The sequence below is a fragment of the Chrysemys picta genome, chromosome 1 (assembly GCF_011386835.1).
Source record: "Chrysemys picta bellii isolate R12L10 chromosome 1, ASM1138683v2, whole genome shotgun sequence".
Classification (NCBI taxonomy): Eukaryota; Metazoa; Chordata; order Testudines; family Emydidae; genus Chrysemys; species Chrysemys picta.
In genome coordinates, this window is record NC_088791.1 from 49,361,539 (window position 1) to 49,383,676 (window position 22,138).

Genomic DNA, 22,138 nt, shown 5'->3' on the forward strand with positions numbered 1-22,138 from the left:
ATCTTTTTAAGGTGAAAATTCACATTAGTTTCACACTTCCAAGTCTTGCTCCAGTACGACACACCTTACTAAATCTGGCTACAATTAAGACTACCACTGTATATGTAAGAGGACCTGATAACTTTTTCAGATTATGGGTGGATGTTGCTTGAGGCATTGTGAAGGAGTTAGTGTAAAGATCGATTGCAAAGACTTTTCCCAGACAAAAATCTTTCTTAAGACAGACTCAGGGATATAAAGATGCACAGTGATAACATGGAAGACTTTACCAATTATATTAAGAACTTTTGAGGGAGGGGCAAATGATATTTTATAAGAACACTGTAATTACGCACCAAAAAGCCAGGAAATGCTAACTAGTGAAACTATATAAAACTGGAAATATGGAAGTCTGCTTTAGAATCATTCATAAAGCCTTAAATCTGCACCCCTGTCATCACCATCACCATCCAGTATACCTAATACATAATGAAACTTCTACGGGAGACTCAGTGTTCAGACCCTCAATCCATGACAGACTGGCCCCAAATCCTCTACTATCACTAACCACATTCTTTGCATCCGAAGAAGTGGGTATTCACCCACGAAAGCTCATGCTCCAATACGTCTGTTAGTCTATAAGGTGCCACAAGACTCTTTGCTGCTTTTACAGATCCCGACTAACACGGCTACCCCTTTGATACACATTCTTTGGAAATTCAAGCAAAATGAACATGGTCCATTAATGTATTGTAGTCTGAATTATATATTTACAATATTTCACACATCACATTCTGGGTTTAAAATGTATTTAATGATGAGTCATGCTTGACTAAGGCTATTTTATATAGTTCAATAAAATCCATGTTTTACCAGTTGATTAGAACTTACAGATGACAGAATGCAGTAAAAATTTTGGTAGGATCTGTAATTTTTTCCACCCACATTATTTTCTCTTGTTCCCAATAAAGTGGGGGAAGAGGGATTTTTAGTGGGTTATGTCAAGGATTTTTCAGAGACATATATAAAACTACATTATGAAACTTATCCCAGCAAAATCCGGGCAGGGAAAATATACATTGTATGCTACAAATTGGGTAAGGATCATTAGGTTCCAGAATTTTTTTTAGATATATCTTCAATATTAAAGTCCATTATGATGTTAACCAAGACTGAGAAATGATTTTACAGTCACTTATCAAAACTGTTATCCAGACAATTCCTATCTCCTACCAAACTTAGTCAGAAACATATGAATGAAAATTTCAAAGGTCAGCCAATTTGAGTAATTTTTGTGAAAAAGTGATAATTTATTTCAAATATTGGAAGTATTTTGTCAGCCTTAAATAATTTAGCAATTACTCAACAGATTTTACTCTAACTTCCCAAAAAATTAACACACCCACCCACTCAAGAGACACCCCCACATACACAGGGATCAAGCATGGACATTTTTAAGATCAAATGGAGAATATTACGGGATAACAAGAAAGTATAGTTTAGACCGGGCTCTTAAACTCAATTTACCTTAGGGCCAGTGCAAGTCCTCAAATCCTCCCAGCGGGCCAATAATGTCACTGAAAATGGTGTTCAGAAAAGAAAACGTTTATATTGTATTTTTTATTTTCAATTTCTTAGAAATAATAAAACTGTCATACAACTTTATACAATTCTTCGCTTGCCAGATATCTGGCAACGCTTCAGTTCTTGTTTGTTGATGTTTGGCCTCAGCGACTGAGCAGTTGAAACCTTCAGGATTGCAGCAAGTTGTGCATCAGATAGTTGTGTTCGGTATTTTGACTTGTTTATATTCATTGTAAAAAAAAGTGATGCTGCCTCCATGGTTGACTCTGCCCGGTGACTAGTGATGGTATCTCTGTCCCTCTCCCCCCAGCCAACGGGAGCTGTGGGGGGTGGCAGCGTGTATGCATTCGTCTCTCCTCCACAGGCCACAGTGGAGAGGTTCTCGAGCCGCAGATGGCCCGCACGCCTGGACTTTTGAGACCCCTGGTTTAGAATGTTTTGCAACCTGACCTATAGTGCCCATTATCAAGCAAACAATGGAAGATTGCCACATACAGTCCTCCCAGAGAGTAATTTAGTAGCTTATGTAGAATGCCACATATAACATATTTGCAAGTTGAGCAACATGTACCAGTCAAGGGGAAAAGTTCAAATTTTTCTGTTATAGCAATGCACATTCTGAGTTAAAAGTAGTCCCAGTGTTGGTCAACAGGCAGGCTGGAGTTAAAGCCCTATTCCAATATTATAGCTTTTTAATTTTTTTAAATCCCATTATAGTCTTAACACCTATTAAGGCTATATTTTCCTGAACGTGAAAATAACTTCTCATTTTTTTAGTAATTATATTGATACTAATTTTAGAGAGATACATTATCAGGTTAAGAATTATTCTTTAAAACTAAATACTCTAATAATATTTTTCTGAAGCAAATTCACTTATTAAACCTGAAAGAGCCTTTAATATCTAATTCACTTTTCACAATTTATGTTGTATACTTTTTGCAATTCAGTTGCCTTAGAAAATTAAAATGGAATAGTCAGCTTCCCTTTTGTGTATAGGCTGTTTCCCATCAATTTTACATTTGACTTCTCATGTATTAGCACACTGCTGAAATGTCTGGGTTGCAAACACTGGAGAGGAATGATAATTTGTTGGGGTTTTTCTTTTTTTAATTCATTAGATTTTATTATTTTATGCAAGCATTTTTATGAGACTTGGCCTTTTAAAAAGTTTATTTTTACATAGGCTAAAGTTTGAGCTAAATTTGATCCTACAGTGTACTTCTAATAACAGTCAGATTTTATTTTAAACGTATTACTTGCTCTGCAGATGACTACAGACACCATCACAAATTTTACAAGCAAATAGATTAGTTGTCTATGGTCTCAGACAAATAGATATTTCAAGTCCTGTTGATATCTGAAGATACAACAACAGCCTGCTCTCACTTGCCTACATATACCCACACAAATAGTGATCAACATTGTGCTACACCTCATATTTTGCTACTCTAAGCGGGCTGTTTCTATAGTTTTATATAATCTCAAACACACATAATAAAACCTGGAACTTAATTGGAAATCACAAAAAAACACACCACACCAGTACAGCCTTAATGAACATGAGCATTAATAATAGAGTAGTCAAAGACACAGAGGGGGCCTGGGCACCCATAGACTTTCCTAGAAGACCAGAGGACATCCAATCTTCATAGATTGCAAGCTCTTCAGGGTAGGCACCTTGTCTTCCTGTATGTGTAAGCAGTGCCTCAGATAGGAAAAATGTTGCAAACAGCATCAACCTTTGCACATTGAGTTTCTTGATCTAACCAAAGCTTTCAACATGGTCAAATGCACTGCCCTCTGGCAACTGCTCTCTAAATTTGGATGTCCGGATAAAATTTCATGATCATTTGGCAATGCCACAAACCACATTTAGAAGAGTTAATGTTGATGGTGATCTAACAAACCCATTTCCAATCACAAATGGGGCGAAGCAAGGATATGTCCTTGCTCCTAGCTTTTTTGGTTTATTCTTCACTGTAATACTTGAGGAACCCTCCAAGACTCTTCAAATGGAGTCTTTATCCGCTTTCACACTGGTAAGCTCTTTAATCTCTATCATCTACATGTGAATACCAAGGTGATCGAAACATTGATCCAGGAACTACTCTACCCCAATGATTGTGACTTCGTAGCACATTCTGAAGCAGCACTACACGACCTTACAAACTGCTTTGCTGTGGCAGCTCAGAACTTTGGCCTTACCATCACTCAAATAAAAACTATGTACTAGCCAGCTCCTCAATGACCTTATCAAGATCCACATACAAGTCTGGAAGATACCATGCTCCAAGTCGTCAGACAGTTTAGTAATATCAGCAATATGTTAAACTATCATATGACAATCAATCACAAAGTGGATATGCAAATAAAGAAATCCAGTGCCGCAATATGGTTTCCTTTATCACTGAATCAGAAAGCAACATGGAATCTCTGTAAAACAGACAAAAATCTAAGTGTATAATGCTGTTGTCCTAATGACATTGCTCTACAGGGTGAAACATGGATCTGTTATTAATGGCACATTAAAAACCTTGACAGTTTCCAATTGCAACACTTATGATGACTGCTGGGCATCAAATGGTAGGACCAGCTGTCCAACAGGGAAGTCTTGGCAAAAGATAGTTTGGTTGGTATTGAGGCTCATTTGATTTGCACCCAACTGAGATGAACTGGTCATTTAATTTGTATGCCTGAGAATCATCTAGCAAAACAAATTCTATATTCTGAATTACGCTCCAGCAACCGTAACTCTGAAGAGCAGATAAAACACTTCAAAGATACTCAAACAAAATCTGCACAAGATGAATATTTCTGATTCGATCTTTGATAAACTGGCATCTGACCACATCAGATGGCGGCACATAATAAGTGTGAATGTCCACAACTTTGAGGAGAACCACATTGTGCAGCTAGAAGCACAGGGCCAGGCATGGAAACAACATGCAACCCAATAACACTGGCAAGCAAATGGCTCTGTGGACAGTCCGGCAAATTTTGTTCTTCCCAAATTGGTTTACTGAGCCATGCAAAGCCCCATTAGTACAAACTGTGATTGTTGATGTCACCCTCGAAATTGGGGTGACCAGTATTATTAGTAGGCAGTGCCTCACACACTGCGGGGACTACCAGAATGCAAAATAAATTAATAATGTTCAGAGATCCTTCTATCCTCTGGACAGTCAGAATTCAGATTCACATAATCACTCATTAACTTGCAGTGGGAATTGGGGATCTAAGTCCCTTTAGACGATTGCAAGTTTGTCACTCAGGACAGGTCACAAACACAGAAGTGTTTATAAAAGACTAGGAAGTAAACTACTAATCTGGCTCTCTCATTTTAAGAATTAAGAACATAAGAATGGGCATAGTAGGTCAGACCAATGGTCCATTTAGCCCACTATGCTGTCTAGCAGATGGTGTGATATGCTTCATAGGAATGAATAGAATAGGGCAATTATCGAGTGATCCATCTCCTGTCATCCAGTCCTACCTTTTGGCAGTCAGAGGTTTAGGGACACACAGAGCATGGGGTTTGCTAATAGCCTTTGGGGGAACCTACTCTCCAGGAACTAATTTAATTTTTTTTTTTGGCCTTTGCAAAATCCCCTGGCAATGAGTTCCACAGGTTGACTGTGCATTGTATGAAGTAGTACTTCCTTATATATGTTTTAAGCCTACTGCCTACTAATTTCATTGGGTGACCCCCTGGGTCTTGTGTTATATGAAGGGGTAAATAACACTTTCCTATCCACTTTCTCCATGCCATCAATTGTATAGACCTCTATCATATCACCCTTTAGTTGACTCTTTTCTGAGCTGAACAGTCGCACTCATTTTAATCTCTCGTCACATGGAAGCTGTTCCATACCACTAATAACATTTGTTGCCTTTCACTGTACCTTTTCCAATTCAAATATATCTTTCTTGAGATGGGGCAACCAGAACTGCATGCAGTATTCAACGTATGGGTATACCTCGGATTTACATAGTGGCATATAATAAAACAGAAAATATCAATCTCTTTCCTAATGGTTCCTAGCACTGTTTGCTCAATGTGTAGCATGAGTCTAAAAAGCTGATATTTTCAGAGAACTGTCCACAATGACTCCAAGGTCTCTTTCTTGAATCGTAACAGCTAGTTTAGATCCCATCATTTTGTATGTATAATTGGAATTATGTTTTCCAGTGTGCATTACTCTGCATTTATCGATATTTACTTTCATCTGCCATTTTGTTGCCCAGTCACCCAATTTTCTGAGCTCCTTTTGTTACTCTTCGCAATCAGCTTTGGATTTCCTGAGTAATTTTGTATCGGCTGCAATCTCTGCCACTTCACTATTTACCCCCTTTTCCAGATCATTTATGAATATGCTGAACAGCACTGGTCCCAATACAGTTACTGGGGAAACCCCACAATTTCTCTCTCTCCATTCTAAAAAATGACCATTTATTCCTAGCCTTTGTTTCCTATGTTTTAGCCAGTTACTAATCCATGATCCCGCTTATCCCATGACTGCTTACTCTGTTTAAGAGACTTTGTCAGACGCTTTCTGAAAGTCCAAGTACACCTCTACCTCGATATAACGCTGTCCTCGGGAGCCAAAAAATCTTACCATGCTATAGGTGAAACCGCATTATATTGAACTTGCTTTGATCCACCGGAGTGCGGAGCGCCCCCCTCCCCCCTGGAGCACTGCTTTACTGCGTTATATCCGTATTGGTGTTATATCGGGTCACGTTATATTGAGGTAGAGGTGTACACTATAAAACTGGATCACCATTGTCCATGTGCTTGTTGAGACCCCCCACATAATTCTAATAGATTGGTGAGGCATTATTTCCTTTTACAAAGACCGTGTTGACTCTTGTCCAACATATCATGTTCATCTACATGGCTTATAATTCTGTTCTTTACTACAGTTTCAACCACTTTGCCTGGTAGTGAAGTTGGCTTGCCAGCCTGTAATTGCTAGGATCACTTTTGGAGCCTTTTTTAAAAAAATTGGCATTACATTTAGCTATCTTCCAGTCATCTGTACAGAGGCTGATTTAACTGATAGACAGAATTCACTGTGGTAGGTAACCTATATATGCATGCACACACATATATTATATGGAAGACGCATTAACAGTCTTCAGCTATGCAACCTACATCAAGTTATGCTATAAAACACACAAAAAATACATATAAATTAAAATGATAAAGGCTAACCATTACTGCAATAGTTCACGTTTATGACTTTGGGGGGGGGGCAAAAATGTATTCTAAAAGTACAAATCATGTATGATCATGTTTTTGTACAGTATGTAATTTGTTGTCTGCAATGCTAAATATTGCTAATTGAAACCAGTATTACTGAAAATAGCAGACTGAAGCCACACTTACTCAGGGAATCCATAATATTTCACATTGAATTTGGTCACACTTTTTATTCCTCTTTCACTTTAAAGGCACAAGACAAATATACATGATATTTTCCAATTAGGAGAAGTAATTACAATTACAGTGAACTATTTTTAAAACCAATTCAGCATATAATAGTTTTGGATTAAATTTATCTTACATCGTACCAACAACAGACACTATTTTGAAATGTATCTAGAATTTACTTTATATTCAAAACATGGCAAATTTATCTGGAAATCCCAAACTATATGCAGAATTTATGATTGTCATCCTAGCAACCAGGCAAAGCGCTGTTGAGGCGGGCATGCAGTTATACAGAAACAAAAGGCCTCAAATAATCTTGGCCATTAGTATACGTAGCATATGTGCGTCAACACTGTGATCACCCAGCGCAGCATCGAAGTGCATGTCCACACTAACCCTCCACTTTGAACTAAGATACGTGAATAACGTAGCTGAAGTCGAAGTACCTTAGTTCGAACTTACCGCGGGTCCAGACGCGGCAGGCAGGCTCCCCCGTCGACTCAGCGTACTCCTCTTGCGGAGCAGGAATACCGGCGTCGACGGCGAGCACTTCCGGGATGGATCCGGGATCGATTTATCACGTCTAGACAAGACGTGATAAATCGAACCCAGAAGATGGATTGCTTACCGCCGGACCCGGAGGTAAGTATAGACGTACCCTAAAGTTCCTGCTGGAATCATGACTGCTACTATATACACAAGTAGTGGCCATAGCAAAAAAAAACAAAAAACAAAAAACCAAAACACCTTCTTCCACATTCAGTCACCTGGAAGGTTACACACTATGAAAACTAGCCATGGTGGTTAAACCACCGCAACTCATTCTATCTGGGGTTGTGGATTAAAAACCAAGAAATTTTCAATTTATACAGAATGCAGCAGCCCCCCCTTTTTAAGCGAAAAAGGCTACAAAGTGCACATCACTGGCACTTTGCTAATTCTACTGGCTTCCAATATCTGGTTCAGTTCAAAGTCCTGGTTCTAACCTTCAAGGACCTTAACTGATAAGAACCTGATTATCTCAGATACTGTCTTACCATCCAAGTCAAATGTACTCAAGGTAAAACTACAGCTGATAGAGTCCAGGGTGAAATTCTCCAGAGTAAGGGGCAGAGCATGCTCAGCTGAAGGACCTTGGAATATCTTACAGCAAAAAGTAAGAATGATCCCAAAATGAACCCTTTCCAGGTACAAACTAAAGCCTACCTTTTTGCAAAAGCCTTCCTCACAATAGGAAAGAACAACTCATCCACATTTCTCATTAGAAGAAAAAGGGGGGGGGGGGCGGGGAGAGAATCTAAACAATCAGAGCTCAATCATCAGAGTAGTGATGAATAGAATCCATTATGGAGAAATATAATGTGACTCCATTGGTTGTGCTACCTCAGAACTGTGATGAGCATATTAGGAATATTCAAGATTTTTATTCTGTCTGGTGTGTACTGCTGTTAATGGCTTACGATTTCTCACTTGCATTTACCAGTTTACAGCAACTGCACTTGTATCCAAATCTTCTAAATTCTCCTCCTTTAAACTTGATGCACCTGTATCAGGACTAAACTCAAGTGCCATAGAAAAGACCAATTAAGAGCCCACTCTAGAATACAAGAAGCACATAATGCAGTAACCTGCCCCGAGCTGACTAAGCCCTTAAACTTCTCATTCAAGATCAGAATTCCAACAACTGGTGTACAATCTAAGATCAAGCTTATCAGAAGAACTGTATATAGTACAAGATGTATAACCAATATAATACAAGACGTATAACTTGTCCTGTGTTGTCTTTTTAATATAAGTTAATCAATCAAAATTTATGTTTTGGTACTTACTGGTTGAAAAGTGTCACAATAAGTCACATTATTCATCCTTATGTAGTGCTGAAAGGATTAGCTTATGCTCAACATTTTGAAATACAGTGATTTCAAAAGTATGCACTTTGTGAGCAATCTTAGTATTTGGTAGGTCATCAGCCTTTTGGGTGCCAAACTCTTTTCTCCACTTCACTGTAATAGTTCACTTGAATAAACAATATAATAGATTTAGTTTCAGATAAGGAATTAAACAACCGGCTGGGAAGAACAAATTAAAATACACATGGCATTAGGCCAGTCAGTACATACTGGAGGAGATCTGAGAGTTGAGAGAGAGGAAGCACATTAGAGGGAAAAGCAGAAGTTAGTAAAGGAGGTGTATGGTAGATGGGTGAGAGGTTAGGGTGATCTGGTTGAAGGAGAAATCGCTTAGGTATCCCAAGAAGTGGCTACACATAAAGGTGCTCCTAGACAAAACTACTATATCTATTGTCTGGACACACTTCCTCTGAAAATGTGTTAAACGTCTCAAAGAGGATCAAACATTCAAGATCATATCCTAGATGCCTTTATTTGAATGTCTGGGCACTGAAATAAACAAAGCTGGACTGTTTATTTCAGGGGTCGGCCACCTCTGACACACGGCTCGCCAGGGTAAGCACTCTGGCGGGCCAGGCCAGTTTGTTTACCTGCCGCGTCAGCAGGTTCGGCCGATCGCGGCTCCCACTGGCCGCGGTTCGCCATCCCAGGCCAATGGGGGCTGCGGGAAGCGGCGCGGGCCAAAGGCCAGTTGGAGCCGCGGTCGGTCGAACCTGCCGATGCGGCAGGTAAACAAACTGGCCCAGCCCGCCAGGGTGCTTACCCTGGCGAGCCGCGTGCCAGAGGTGGCTGACCCCTGGTTTATTTAGGCACACTTCTGGTCACATGCTTGCTCATGCACTGCATCTATCCCATTTGGAACATTCGGCAATTACGTCTTTAAGGATGCGGATGGACTACTTAGGATCAGTATGCTATTTTCATTCATTTTTCTATTAATCTAATTTTTAAAGCATTTTAGACTTACAAAGTAACTAGCCATCATAGAGGATTTGCCAACTCTGAAGTTTGAAAACAGCCATTTGAGTTACTCCAAACACTAAGACATTTTTTTAAACAGAAAAAGATTTTTCATTCTCATAACTTTAAAACAGTTTAATACACTATAAGATTTCTAAGAAAAATTCATCTTCAAGGGATCATTCTAAAATCAGATACTATAATGTGAGTTATAAAAATGTCCTGTTTTTAAATTGTATAATATAACGTACCAAAAAACAAAAAATACTGCATTGCAAATACCGAAATAGACCTTTTCCTTTAGCAGTTGTTTTCATTAATTAACTGTAGAAAATAAAATCTGTGTAAATTTGAGTAATAGAGAAGATAATAAATCTCCTAGAATAATATAATCACACCACCTTCCTTACCTCCTTTTCTTTAATTAAGATAGTGGGCACCACAATGTACATAGTAGTTTATCCCCCCAGAGATGGATGAAGTATCCCTTTCCCAAGAGAAGAACCCTTATGCAGGATGCTGTTTAGTAGAGGAGAAAGAGGCAATTGAAGCAGAGAGAAATGATGGATAGCAATGACCTTTCTATCTGTAAAACATGGGCATATTTTAGGCTATTTAATTTTCAGAATTGGATTATTATTAATCAATTATTCATGACAATTTGAATCTATGGGAGATGATTTTTGTTTTCTTAAATATCACAAAGCTAAGGTCCTTCTTGAGAATGAGAACGGATATTAAATCCTCACAAGTAAATAACGATCAAGTCACTGAAACTCTCCCCCCATCTCACACACATTCTTTTTCCTACATAAAACGTACATTAATGATGACTTTTCATTTTCTGTAAGACTTGTCTAAAATCTACCTACTTAATCCTTTTGAATGTTGTTTTGACTATAAAAAAGATGTTTTCTGTGCCGGTATAGTTTGAGTATTAAACTGCAGAAGCCACTGTAGTTTGGGATCGGTGAAAGAATGTACACTCCATCTCTGACTGGGGAAGAGAAGCACTGCCACAAGCAGTGCTGTTGCATCATAGCCTTTTCCACAGACAAATGCGGTTAAACTTAAGCACCTTCTTTAATTTCAGCTTAACAGGGGGAAAAACATACAGAGCCTTTGAAAGGTGTGGGTGCACAGCAATGGGCAAGGACAAGATAGGATTAATGGGCTCAGCATATATAGCTATGGGGTGTATGTGAAAGGGTGTATGAGTGATTGTGAATGTTTTTTCCTGGCTGGCCCAGCCTATTTTCTGCATATCTGGATAGCGGAATTTCTGTTCCCAGAGCACTGATGTTCCATCAGGCATCCCTCCCCCAAGTATCAAAGAAGGGTTGCAGCAGAAGTAGAGTCTCCATAAAGGATGTCTGACTACTCCGATGAGGGGGGGAAAGAGCTACTAGCTGGTATTTAAACACACAACTAAGGAAGAAGGCAAACCTGATATGAGGCTGGCTTTAGAACAGCTTCATTAGAGGAACAGTATCCTGAATGCTTGCAAAATCCTGAAATAAGAAGGCCGAGGGTAATTCTCTGTGGAAGGAAAAAGGTTTATAATCGTTTCTGGGATTTTTCAAGGCTATAAAATCCTGGCTGATCAAAAACTTTAGGAGCTGCTAGTGCAGAGAGGAACTCTCTTACAACAGGAGCAATATAGAGCTACCAAATTCAAGGCTGGAGTAGACTGATTACAAGAGATTACCATCTGAAAGATGAAGTCCAGAGGAGGGCCTCAAAACCAAGAACTTGGTGTGAGAGGGTTGCAATGTGGTAATACAGAGTTCTTGGCCTGCCTCAGAAGAAGACAATGGTTCTTCCAGGTTGTGAGGCTAGATTCAAACATTCTGCTACCTGCGTAGCTAATTATACTAGAAGAGCTATAGCTATGTTTTGATCTACTGGGCAAAGTGTTGCAGATGCAAATACTAACTATTGGGTGACTAACCACTTGATAAGCATCATACACACAGAATTCACTTGTGAGAACACACAACATGTAAGTGCAAAAAAATCCACTTACAACAGAAATGGTGGGCTGAAACTCTCTTCCAGACCACTCATGCTTGGATGCTTTCCTTCCCACTACTGTTTGTATGTTTCTCTTCATAGACTGCAAGCTCTTTGAACCGGACCTTTTGCCCTCCTGCACACATGGGCAGTGCCTAGCACACTGTTGGCAGTATGAAATGCAAAACAAACAAACAAACAAGGTTGGGCTCCTTCCTTCCTCCAGGCAATTAAAGAATTCACACTAATCTGTCACTGGCGCTAATGATTACCAGTTAGATTGATTTGTATTATTCTCTTCCAATGAGGATGAAACTGAAGAAACTAAAGAAAAAATGCAAGAAAAAAAGTATGTCACAGCATGCATTTTATAACATTTCAGTGTTAGATAGCTAACTTCATGCATAAGGGTTATACTGGGCTGGATGGACCTTTGGTCTGACCCAGTATTGCCATTCTTATGTTCAGTTTATTAATTCTGCCAGGTAACGTGAATTTACAAATGCAAATGAGCAATGATAAAAATAGTGAACTCGTTACACAGAGTCCCTAAAATTCTAATCTATTGTACTATATGTGGATCAGTAAAACTGACGGATGAATTTAGTTACATACACAGCAGGATAACAAACATCTGTAAAAAAGAAAAACTTGGAAAATTAACAGATGGAAACATTTAGAATATGAAAACTAAAAGGTTCTTATTACAAAAGGAGACATGTATCAACTGTGTGGGTGGACAAAACAATCCATATGGAAAAAGAGAAACTGAATCATTAGGACAGTGGTAAATAGATGGCAAGACTCTTGAACAAAAATTACAATGTGTCCTTTGTTTAAAATTAATTTAAAAACACAAAAAGCTAATTATTTGACTAGGCAGTGTAATGTAAATTTTCTTATTTAAAATATAACCATATGCTAAAACACTGTTTACTTCTAGTCCCAGACTTATTTTTATATACAATATTTCTTGAATTTACTTGAATAATACAATATACTTGGCTGAATCATTGTCATGCTTAGCTGAAGCACTTATTATTAAGATGATAAACAGCGTTTTAGACACACAAGGTTCTCTTTATTGTACTTGTTCTGTTATTCAAGCTTCAATTATCAAGAAGACCAATGTATAAAACTTTTACAAATAGCACTTGCGGTATGTAATTGAGTCAAATACTGTTCATGCGATGTAAAAACTACGTCTCTCCTCATGCCCACAACTGATGAACAGTAAGAAAATCTGCTTTAGTATTATGATTTTTACTACTTTTTCTTGGAGGATCACTTTGCTCTGCATTAAGAAAATTAAGGAAAAAAACAATGGTGAAATAAAAAATGAGTATTCATTATCTCACAACAGTTATTCACACATGCTTCATCATAAGACAGCACTTTACTGCTATATGAAACTCAAATAGAAAGGATGGGAGTTTTAGAGGTATTCAGCACTGACCTAATTCTGCTGTCACTGAAGTCAATGGTAAAACTGATATTGACTTCAATGCAAGCAATTAGGCCAATGCCAAACCCTTTTGAAAATCCTAATAAATATTTTGGTGGATGTTTATCCTACTCCATTCTTATCAAGGATGAGATGATCCCTCCCATTACCCAGGCTTTCAATCATGGTGTCATTTTAGACTCTCCTTACTTCCATGCACTTGATAATTCCTGCTTCTTACTATACCATATCTAGAAAAAAAATCATCCTTCTGTCTCCAATCCAATTGCCAAGAATAGAATCCACACACTAGTTTTTATATCTTGACTACTGCAACCTTCTGCTATACCATTCTCTCTCAACTGCAGTTCAGTCCATCTAAAATATTGCTACCAAGTGATTTTACTTTCCCAGAACTCTAGGCCTTCCTCCCCAACCTCTTTTCTAATCCCACAAAAAATTCAAACTTCTTCTCTTAACCTACAAGGATCCCCATACTCCTCCTTCTGCGAACAATTCTACCCTCATCTCCTCCACTACACCCATCTCCCTCTTTGCTCACTCTCAACTCTGCATCTTCTTGCCTGTCACCATTACATTTAGAACATCACTCTCTTCCTTTCCAAAACCTTTTAACATCCACTTTTTCCAAAGAGCTTTTTTCCAGTTATGGCTACCAGCTACTCTGCTTTTCTAAGGCCTAAAACAGGTCCACCTAGCTACATCACTCAAGGGTGTGAAAAATTCACACCCTGAAAGACGGCGTTATGACAACCTCAGCCCCAATATAGACACCACTAGATCCACAGGAGAATTCTTCCATTGATCTAGATTCCACCTCTCAGGGGAAGGGGGAGGAATTTCCTACAGCAATGGAAAAATCTCTCCCACTGCTGTAGCAAATGTCTGCACTACAGGGGTACAGCTGAAGGTTTGCATCTGTAGAGCTTGTAGTGCAGACACACCTTAATACTCGGTAGAGTATTTTGAACTGCCCTAGCTTATACCCTTATACTGATAGTCCTTTGGGATAAGGAACCTGTTAATTGTGGCACAGCTCTCCCACCATACTGCTTTACATACACTTATGTCACCATATATAACAGTGGTTCTCAAACTATTGTACTGGTGACCCCTTTCACAGAGCAAGCCTCTGAGCGCGACCCCCCTTATAAATTAAAAACATTTGTTTATATATTTAACACCATTATAAATGCTGGAGACAAAGCGGGGTTTGGGGTGGACGCTGACAGCTCACGACCCCCCATGTAATAACCTCGCGACCCCCTGAGGGGTCCCAACCTCCAGTTTGAGAACCCCTGATATATAACAACTATTACCCCAAACTATGAAAAATGTACAGATTTACCTTTAGGTAAATTTAAGCTTTCCTAAGAAACACCTAACTAGTAATAGAATACATCCAAGATACAGCAAAATATTTATGGAGTTATCTAAAAAAGGGAGAAGTTGATATTTCAAGAGAGACTTTTATTCAGCTGCTCAGAGAGGGGAGCAGATGGGACCACACAAGGGAAAAGAAATGCTTAATTATGGCGAGTTCTGAGGACTAGAGTAGCACAAATTTATCCTACTGAAACTCCGCTGAAGAAGGACAATACATGCAGACTGTGACGCAACTATGACCTTTAAGCGGATGGTCAGTCCACATTGCTCAGGTTGAAAGTAGATGCGAAATGCTGCTTCAAGCTTATTCAATTTATGAATATAACTTATAATTAGAGACATTTCCCCATGCTACCACTCCCTTAACTTTCAAAAGTTCAACTATTCACAGAATGTTAAAGTAAACACGGTATTAGCACTAACAATTATTAGCAAAACATTTTATCTTTAAACATGTGCAACTTTCAGGATACACTGGGCAGTGCATAAACATTGACTGAAAAGAGAAAATGGAAATAGCCTTACGTTCTTTATTTAAAATAAATTATAGACCGGGGTGCAGCTTGTAAAAGCTATCTAGTGTTAATCCCTTACCAATCATGCTTTAAGATATGTTTTACAACATTCTTTTAGTTCTGTGTCTGCCAAGGCTACATTTTGTTATGCAAGACCTTTCTGCAAGCGTGCTACTTTAGGACTTGAAATTCCTTATAAACTTGTAGAATGCTGTTGCTCAATATATCTGAATGGAAGCTCTAGCTTTAGAGAAAGCTGCTCTGAGCCTAGTTTACTCTGCCACTTAAACATGTAACTTAAACCTACGGTGATAGTACCTAGTAAAGTTGCACACTGCAACTAGTTTGTCTGCTACATAAACTCATCTTGTCATGAACTTATAGGCAAAGTACATCATATCACATAATATTATGTCTTAAAAAGGTAAACTGTACAGGAGTTCCTTATTATACTGTTATGCAGAGACACTCAAATCACCAAAACATCTTGTTTATGTCTTGGTTTCAACCTCTTGCTGATAATGCTGACAGGAATCATTTCAGGGAAGAAATTCTGTTGACATACATTATGGTTGCAACATAATTGATTTGACACATTTAACTGAGTCAACAGTCAGTACCCCATTAGACTAGTAAAGCAAGCCTAAACGACAGCAATTTGTTCTGGAAATACTTACTTCTGATGAGGTCACCATCAGTGCGATTTCCCCAGACAGACTGGTCTTGTATCTCTGGTTGTATGCTTTGGTTATTGGAAGGTGGTGTTATGTCTCTCTCTCCTGCAGCTGTATTCACTTTGTCACATTTTTCTAAATCAAAGAAAAACATATTTTAATTTCAAATCATTGATAACAGTAGTAAGTATTGTTATTCTCCCTTTTAAATAATTCACAATAATGTTAGTTTTCAACCAGTTTTCCCATCATTTTTGCTCATCAGATTAGTTCTTTAATGAAAGTCTTTCAGTGGGCTTGCATTTTACATGTTCACATGCAAATATACCTTAAGAAGACAGTTGAATGGCAAACTGTGTTTCAAGTTTAACAAAGTTTATTTACCTTCCAAAACAACATTTTCAGATAAAACCTGGTGTACAAACTACTTGCTATGTCTGAATTTCATAAAAGCTACAGGAACTGTGTCAAAGGTCTGAGATTCAACATATGACTAAGGACTTTTATTGACTAATAGCCAAAACTGAAGGAGACAAAAATCCCATGGTAACAGAACTTTCAGTTGTTGTTTTTTTAAAGATATGAAAAGCCATTGTTGAATTAAAATGAATTTCTAATCAAATTTACAAAATGCTGTTCTTTCTGTAATAAACATGCTCCAACCGTAAGGAAGCTTACTTCACGGTGTTGGCCAAGAGACTTTTAAGCCTTCTTTACAAGTACTATGGAATTCAACAGTAATATGTTCACATGTAGCTTCCCATATGAAGTTTCTTCCCGCTGACAAGCACTGACCCATATTTTCACTCACCAAAATAAATGAAAGCTTTCATAGGTATCTTCCATAGGCAATTATTTTATTCACAACACATCAGTCACTGATAGATCACCAGTCTAAAAATCTATATTCCATGTTAAAATGGTTCATAAAATACTGCACTTAGATTTCAAGTTGAAGTAATATTTCAAACTGCATAACATTTTTTAAATGTGTTTTATAATGTGTGCTATTTAAAGCTATTTTAAAATAAAGTGAACTACCACTTGTTAAATAAGTGGGGGGAAATGGCATGAAATTCTTAATGTTGTTACCTTTATTAATTTACTGTATCTCTAGCACACAGATAACAATATAAATCATTTTAAAAGATTTTGCTCTTAAACTAACCAGAGTAGCAAAATTAAGAAGATTATGACACCAATCATGAATTGCTGGAAAACAATTCACTGTGCAGCGGTAACTGTTTTGTATAAGATGTGATGGTGCACAACCCTATTTAAAATCTTGATGTAGTAGATGATATTAAACAACAGTCCTACTGAAAGAATAACTGTATTTTGGGGCAGTCAAAATTCCAAATTAAATTTTAGTCAAGTGAACGGGAATTCTGAGTGTAGAACCAACCATAAGAGTGAAATTTCCTTAGATGTCACCACACTTACAGCAGTTTTCATTCAGTCTTAAGTAGACATCTTCCCAATATCAAAAGTCTGCTATGGTCAGTGGAATAGTTCATAATTCATTACCTTTACTTTTACTTTTCTATTAGTTTTATACTCATTTCCCAACTTCTTTTCATTGCTGAGGATTAAACCATACTTGAATTCTCTCATTTTTGTTTCCTCTGTTTGAAAAACTATGATGGTATATACGGTATACCACTGCTAGCCAGCACTACTTAATTGGCTAGTCTGTGAACCAATCCTGAAATTGTGAATAAATTGTTAACATCAGGAGAACAAAGGTACAACATTTAAGAAAGGAGTGTGGCAATTAATCAGTAAAATAACTCTTGATCTGAGGATTATCCAAAAATGAATATCTTAAATTGCTGAAGGGATATCAAAGGACAGATGCAGCATAACACCATTAACTTCACCAAGTGAGGGTCTGCCCCCAAATGTCCATAGACAAAGTCTATCCCAACATTTTTTCAAATTTCACAGTGAAAGTAATAACCATTGGCTTACCTTCTCGTTTCCCTCTCCTTCCTACCCCCCCACACCAGCAGAATATCTAAATTTATTTATTTAATGGGAATTTTCCCCATAATTGAGATCTTAGGCTTCTTGGATTGCATTATTAGGCTTCAAATAATGGAGAAAAATCTTGGATTCTATATTAGACTAACACCTGTCAGGAATGGTCTAGATAAGTCCTACCATGAGTGTGTTTTGTTATGAAATATACCTGAAAGCAAGGTCAATAAATTAAAGCATTACAATGACTATTACCAACAATCCAAGCAAATGCTTAAACCTTGGTTGATGTGTCATACCTACTCAGAAAGTTTTCCCAACAGAGCCTAAAGCTGATATGAGAGCAATGGCATGCTCAGGCGGTAAACAGGTGCACTCCTTTTTCATGGGTTTTCTGTAGGAACTTATAACACGTTTGAACCAGAAAAAAGTTTGGTCTTGAGATTTCTCTCTCTGTATACTAGCCTTCTCTTCTCCATTACATCCTTCAGCCTATATGAAATTAACCCCCAAAATTGACAGCCAGTAGGAAAAAGAGATGCTCTTCAATTCAGCTTATTTCCAAACTCTAACATCCTAGATATTTTGTTTGATATTCATTAGAATGCGTTCATCCAAAAAAACAATCTCTCTTCAAAACTTCTGTAAGTTTTTTCAAATGATACAATAAAAGCATCATACCCTTTCCATGGTTATTACTGTTATTCAATTGTATTACACTACTGACTCAAGATCAAGTCCTTCTTGTACTAGGAACTGCTGCTTTAAAAAATAAAACAGTCCCCAAGAGCTCAGAACTAGACCCACAAAAGTATTTATCCATTACAACTTTTAGCTGACCTGCTTCTCAGTAGAATCCTTGGATTTAGGCAGCAAAACTGGCAATTAGGTGCCTAAATCCCTTTGTTGATCTAACTACAGTCTAAGGCCCTGACAGAATCATAGAAACGTAGGACTAGAAGGGACCTCGAGATGTCATCTAGTCCAGACCCCTGCACTCATGACAGGACTAAGTATTATCTACACCAGTGTTTGCCAAACTTGGGACACCACTTGTGTAGGGAAAGACCCTGGTGGGCCAGGCCAGTTTGTTTATCGCGGCCTCCAGTGGCCGCGGTTCGCTGCTCCAAGCCAATGGGAGCTGCTGGAAGCGGCGGCCAGGGGCTTTCCCTACACAAGCGGCGTCCCAAGTTTGGGAAACACTGATCTAGACCATCCCTGACAGGTGTTTGTCTAACCTGCTCTTAAAAATCTCCAATGATGGAGATTCCACAACCTCCATAGGCAAGTTATTCCAGTGTTTAACCACCCTGACAGTTAGGAATTTTCTTCTAATGTCCCACCCAAACCACCCTTGCTGCAATTTAAGCCCATCGCTTCTTGTTCTATCCTCAGAAGTTAAGGAGAACAATTTTTTCTCCCTCCTCCTTGTAACAACCTTTTATGTACTTGAAAACTGTTATCATGTCCCCCCTCAGTCTTCTCTTCTCCAGACTAAACAAACCCATTTTTTTCAATCTTTCCTAATAGCTCATGTTTGCTAGACCTTTAATCATTTTTGTTGCTCTTCTCTCGACTTTTTCCCAATTTGTCCATATCTTTCCTGATTGTTCCTTCTTAAGTGGAGTACTTTGCATTTGTCCTTATTGAATTTCATCCTATTTACTTCAGACCATTTTTCCAGTTTGTCCAGAACATTTTGAATTTTAATCCTGTCCCTCCTAAGCACTTGCAACCCCGCCCAGATTGGTATCGTCCGCAAACCTTTACAGATGTATCCCAGCCCTGTGGACATGAATCATTTCACTGGTACTATGCATATGAAACTGAAAGCTGAAGTAGGTTTACAGGAAAAGCTACAGTTATTCATTTATGAGTTTCTGCTTTTCATTTGGTGCTACTTTAGAACCAACACTGACAACTATGAAGTAAACCAATTTCACAAAAATAATAAGCCAGATAATGTTATATCTGGAAACACACAAAGTAAGTACTTAACTAGTTTGGGAAAAAATAACTATAATTGCCCAACAGTTGAAAAAAAAAAATCCCCATTACTCATAACACTCAGAAACTGCTGGTAAAGTGTGACTATTACGGCAACTGGAGTAGCTAGCTGTAACCTTAAGAAATTCTAGGAGTCCCAGTGAAGCAGGATTACTACAGTCCAGTCCAATCTGGGTATAGTGTTCTTTTATGGCCCCAGGATAGCATCCCTATTCACATAAGAACTAAAACATGCAAAGTCAATGGGACTTTGAGCACATGCTTGAAGTTGAGAATGTGCTTGAGTGCTTTCCCGAGGCACTGAACATTAATTCTTCTTTTTTCAAACACTAAATTAATTTCATATTTTGAATTTGGATGGAAGTATATTTTGCAGGGAAAGAGGAGGCTGCTGGATGTCATTTTCAGAATTTGTCTCTTTATTTCTTCTATTTTTTCAACAGAAGTGTTTGAATCAGTTTCAACTCTCTAAATCTTCTTTAGATATCTGTTACTTTCTAAAGTGCAGTTATTATTCTTCCTTTCATACTAACACTGTTTGTTTCTCTATTTTGCAAACACTTAGGCAATGTTCACTAATTGTTATTCTAGATTATTTTTAGTTAAGAACCGGCCAAGGTGAAAGCTTGCTCAGTACTCTTAGATGATACTCCAAAACAGTTGAAGATATGGACTGATTATTCAGCTGGAGTTCTGTGCAAGATCAACCTTTTAATAGTGTGCAGTTTATTTAAATGCACAGGATTTAATATAAAAAGTCTATCCAGGGGTACAAGTAATAAACAGCACCAGGTCAGTGCTAACATTTTAGATATTTTACTCCAATGGGAGCTACTGGTGCTCAGAAATGCTGAGAGTCAGACTTCTTATTTAGGTGCATTAGGTCTCCTTCACAGTCCAATCTACATCCCACAGAACACTCATACAGGGGGCAGTCAGGCAGCTGGGGAGCACAGGAGGTGAGAGGTGCTAGTACTGCTAGTTCAACAACTACAAGGGGCCTGTCCAGACAGGATCATGGCCCCACCCAAGCTGACCTAATCTTTATTGGGGGAGGAAATGCACAAGTACCTTCAAAGGTATATCAAAGGTGCATTCTTAGGGCTCTCCTCAGTGCCATGTATACCTCATTGGTACCAATGAGGTACCTCACTTATGCCGATGAGGCTCTCAGGATTCAAAACTAAGCATTAAAATGACTCCATTTCAAAAGGGACGACACTACTAATTCATTTGTTCCTGATGGTAATCCCAGCAATATGAAGAGCCAAATTCCAATTACCTTAATCACACAAATATTTACCAATTAATTTTAAAATGGTCTAATAAGAAAGGTGATTGGAGAGATGCTCCGATGCCATGTTGGTGAGCCTGGTGTAAAAAAAAATTAGATGTGGCCCAGTACACACTTGATAACTTTTGCTGCCATCATCATCTTTCTTTCCCCACAACTTGCATGGGTGTACCCAGCTAGCTGCTGAAGCTATTTTCTTCCACTTCTTTTTTCTTAGTCACATAACTGTGGCATTTTTCAGACATTTAAACCTTAAATAGTTCTTCCTTATAAAAAGTCTTGTTTTAAGAGGAAGAGCACATTTAGGCTTCAGCTCTCTATCTGACAGTGCAACTGAAAGTATAAATAGTTGAGTGAGGAGAACACCATTGGAGAGTCTGTTTTCCTTGCAACGCAGTGCAGAATTATGGAAGAGAAGAAGAAATGGATGTCCTCAAGAAGTGAGTCTTTGCAAATAGTTGGAAAACATTTTAGAAGATTGTATTATAGATTTTCTGACTGAAGTGTACTTAATATTTTCTATTCTACACAAGAAGCCAGCTATATCTAATTGATGAAACTTGGTCAGTTTTCCCAGGCAAACAGAGATTCAGTTAATACTCTTTATTGCAAATGTATGGGTCCTAATTTTAAAATGAAGACGTTTTCAACAATATGATAGCAAGAATTGTGTAATTAATTACTCAGATTATTGCCATGAACCCCCCGACCTACCCCAAAAAACATTCTGGTCTTTCAGTACACTAAACAAAAGCTTTTCAAGAAACCTACAACTTCCAGCGAAGTCAGTGGACTCATAGGTGTTCAGCAGCACCTAACAGGGTCAGGCCACAAGGAAATCGCTCTACAGAATATTGCACATGTTCATTGCTATTTCCCTGCAAGTCCTGTTGCTCAAAATAAAATTCATACAAATTGATTTGCTAATATTCAG

General features: G+C 38.2%; 1 protein-coding gene across 5 annotated transcripts in view; it reads right to left on the reverse strand.

Annotated features, from left to right (window-relative positions):
* Positions 1-22,138, reverse strand: part of MDFIC (MyoD family inhibitor domain containing) — a 120,553-nt gene that overhangs the window by 93,768 nt on the left and 4,647 nt on the right. For all 5 annotated transcript variants that reach the window (XM_065556262.1, XM_065556256.1, XM_005312797.5 and 2 more), the window contains one exon: positions 15,927-16,058. In XM_065556262.1, coding sequence (XP_065412334.1) covers positions 15,927-16,058 — 132 coding nt within the window. The remainder of the gene's footprint in view (positions 1-15,926; positions 16,059-22,138) is intronic.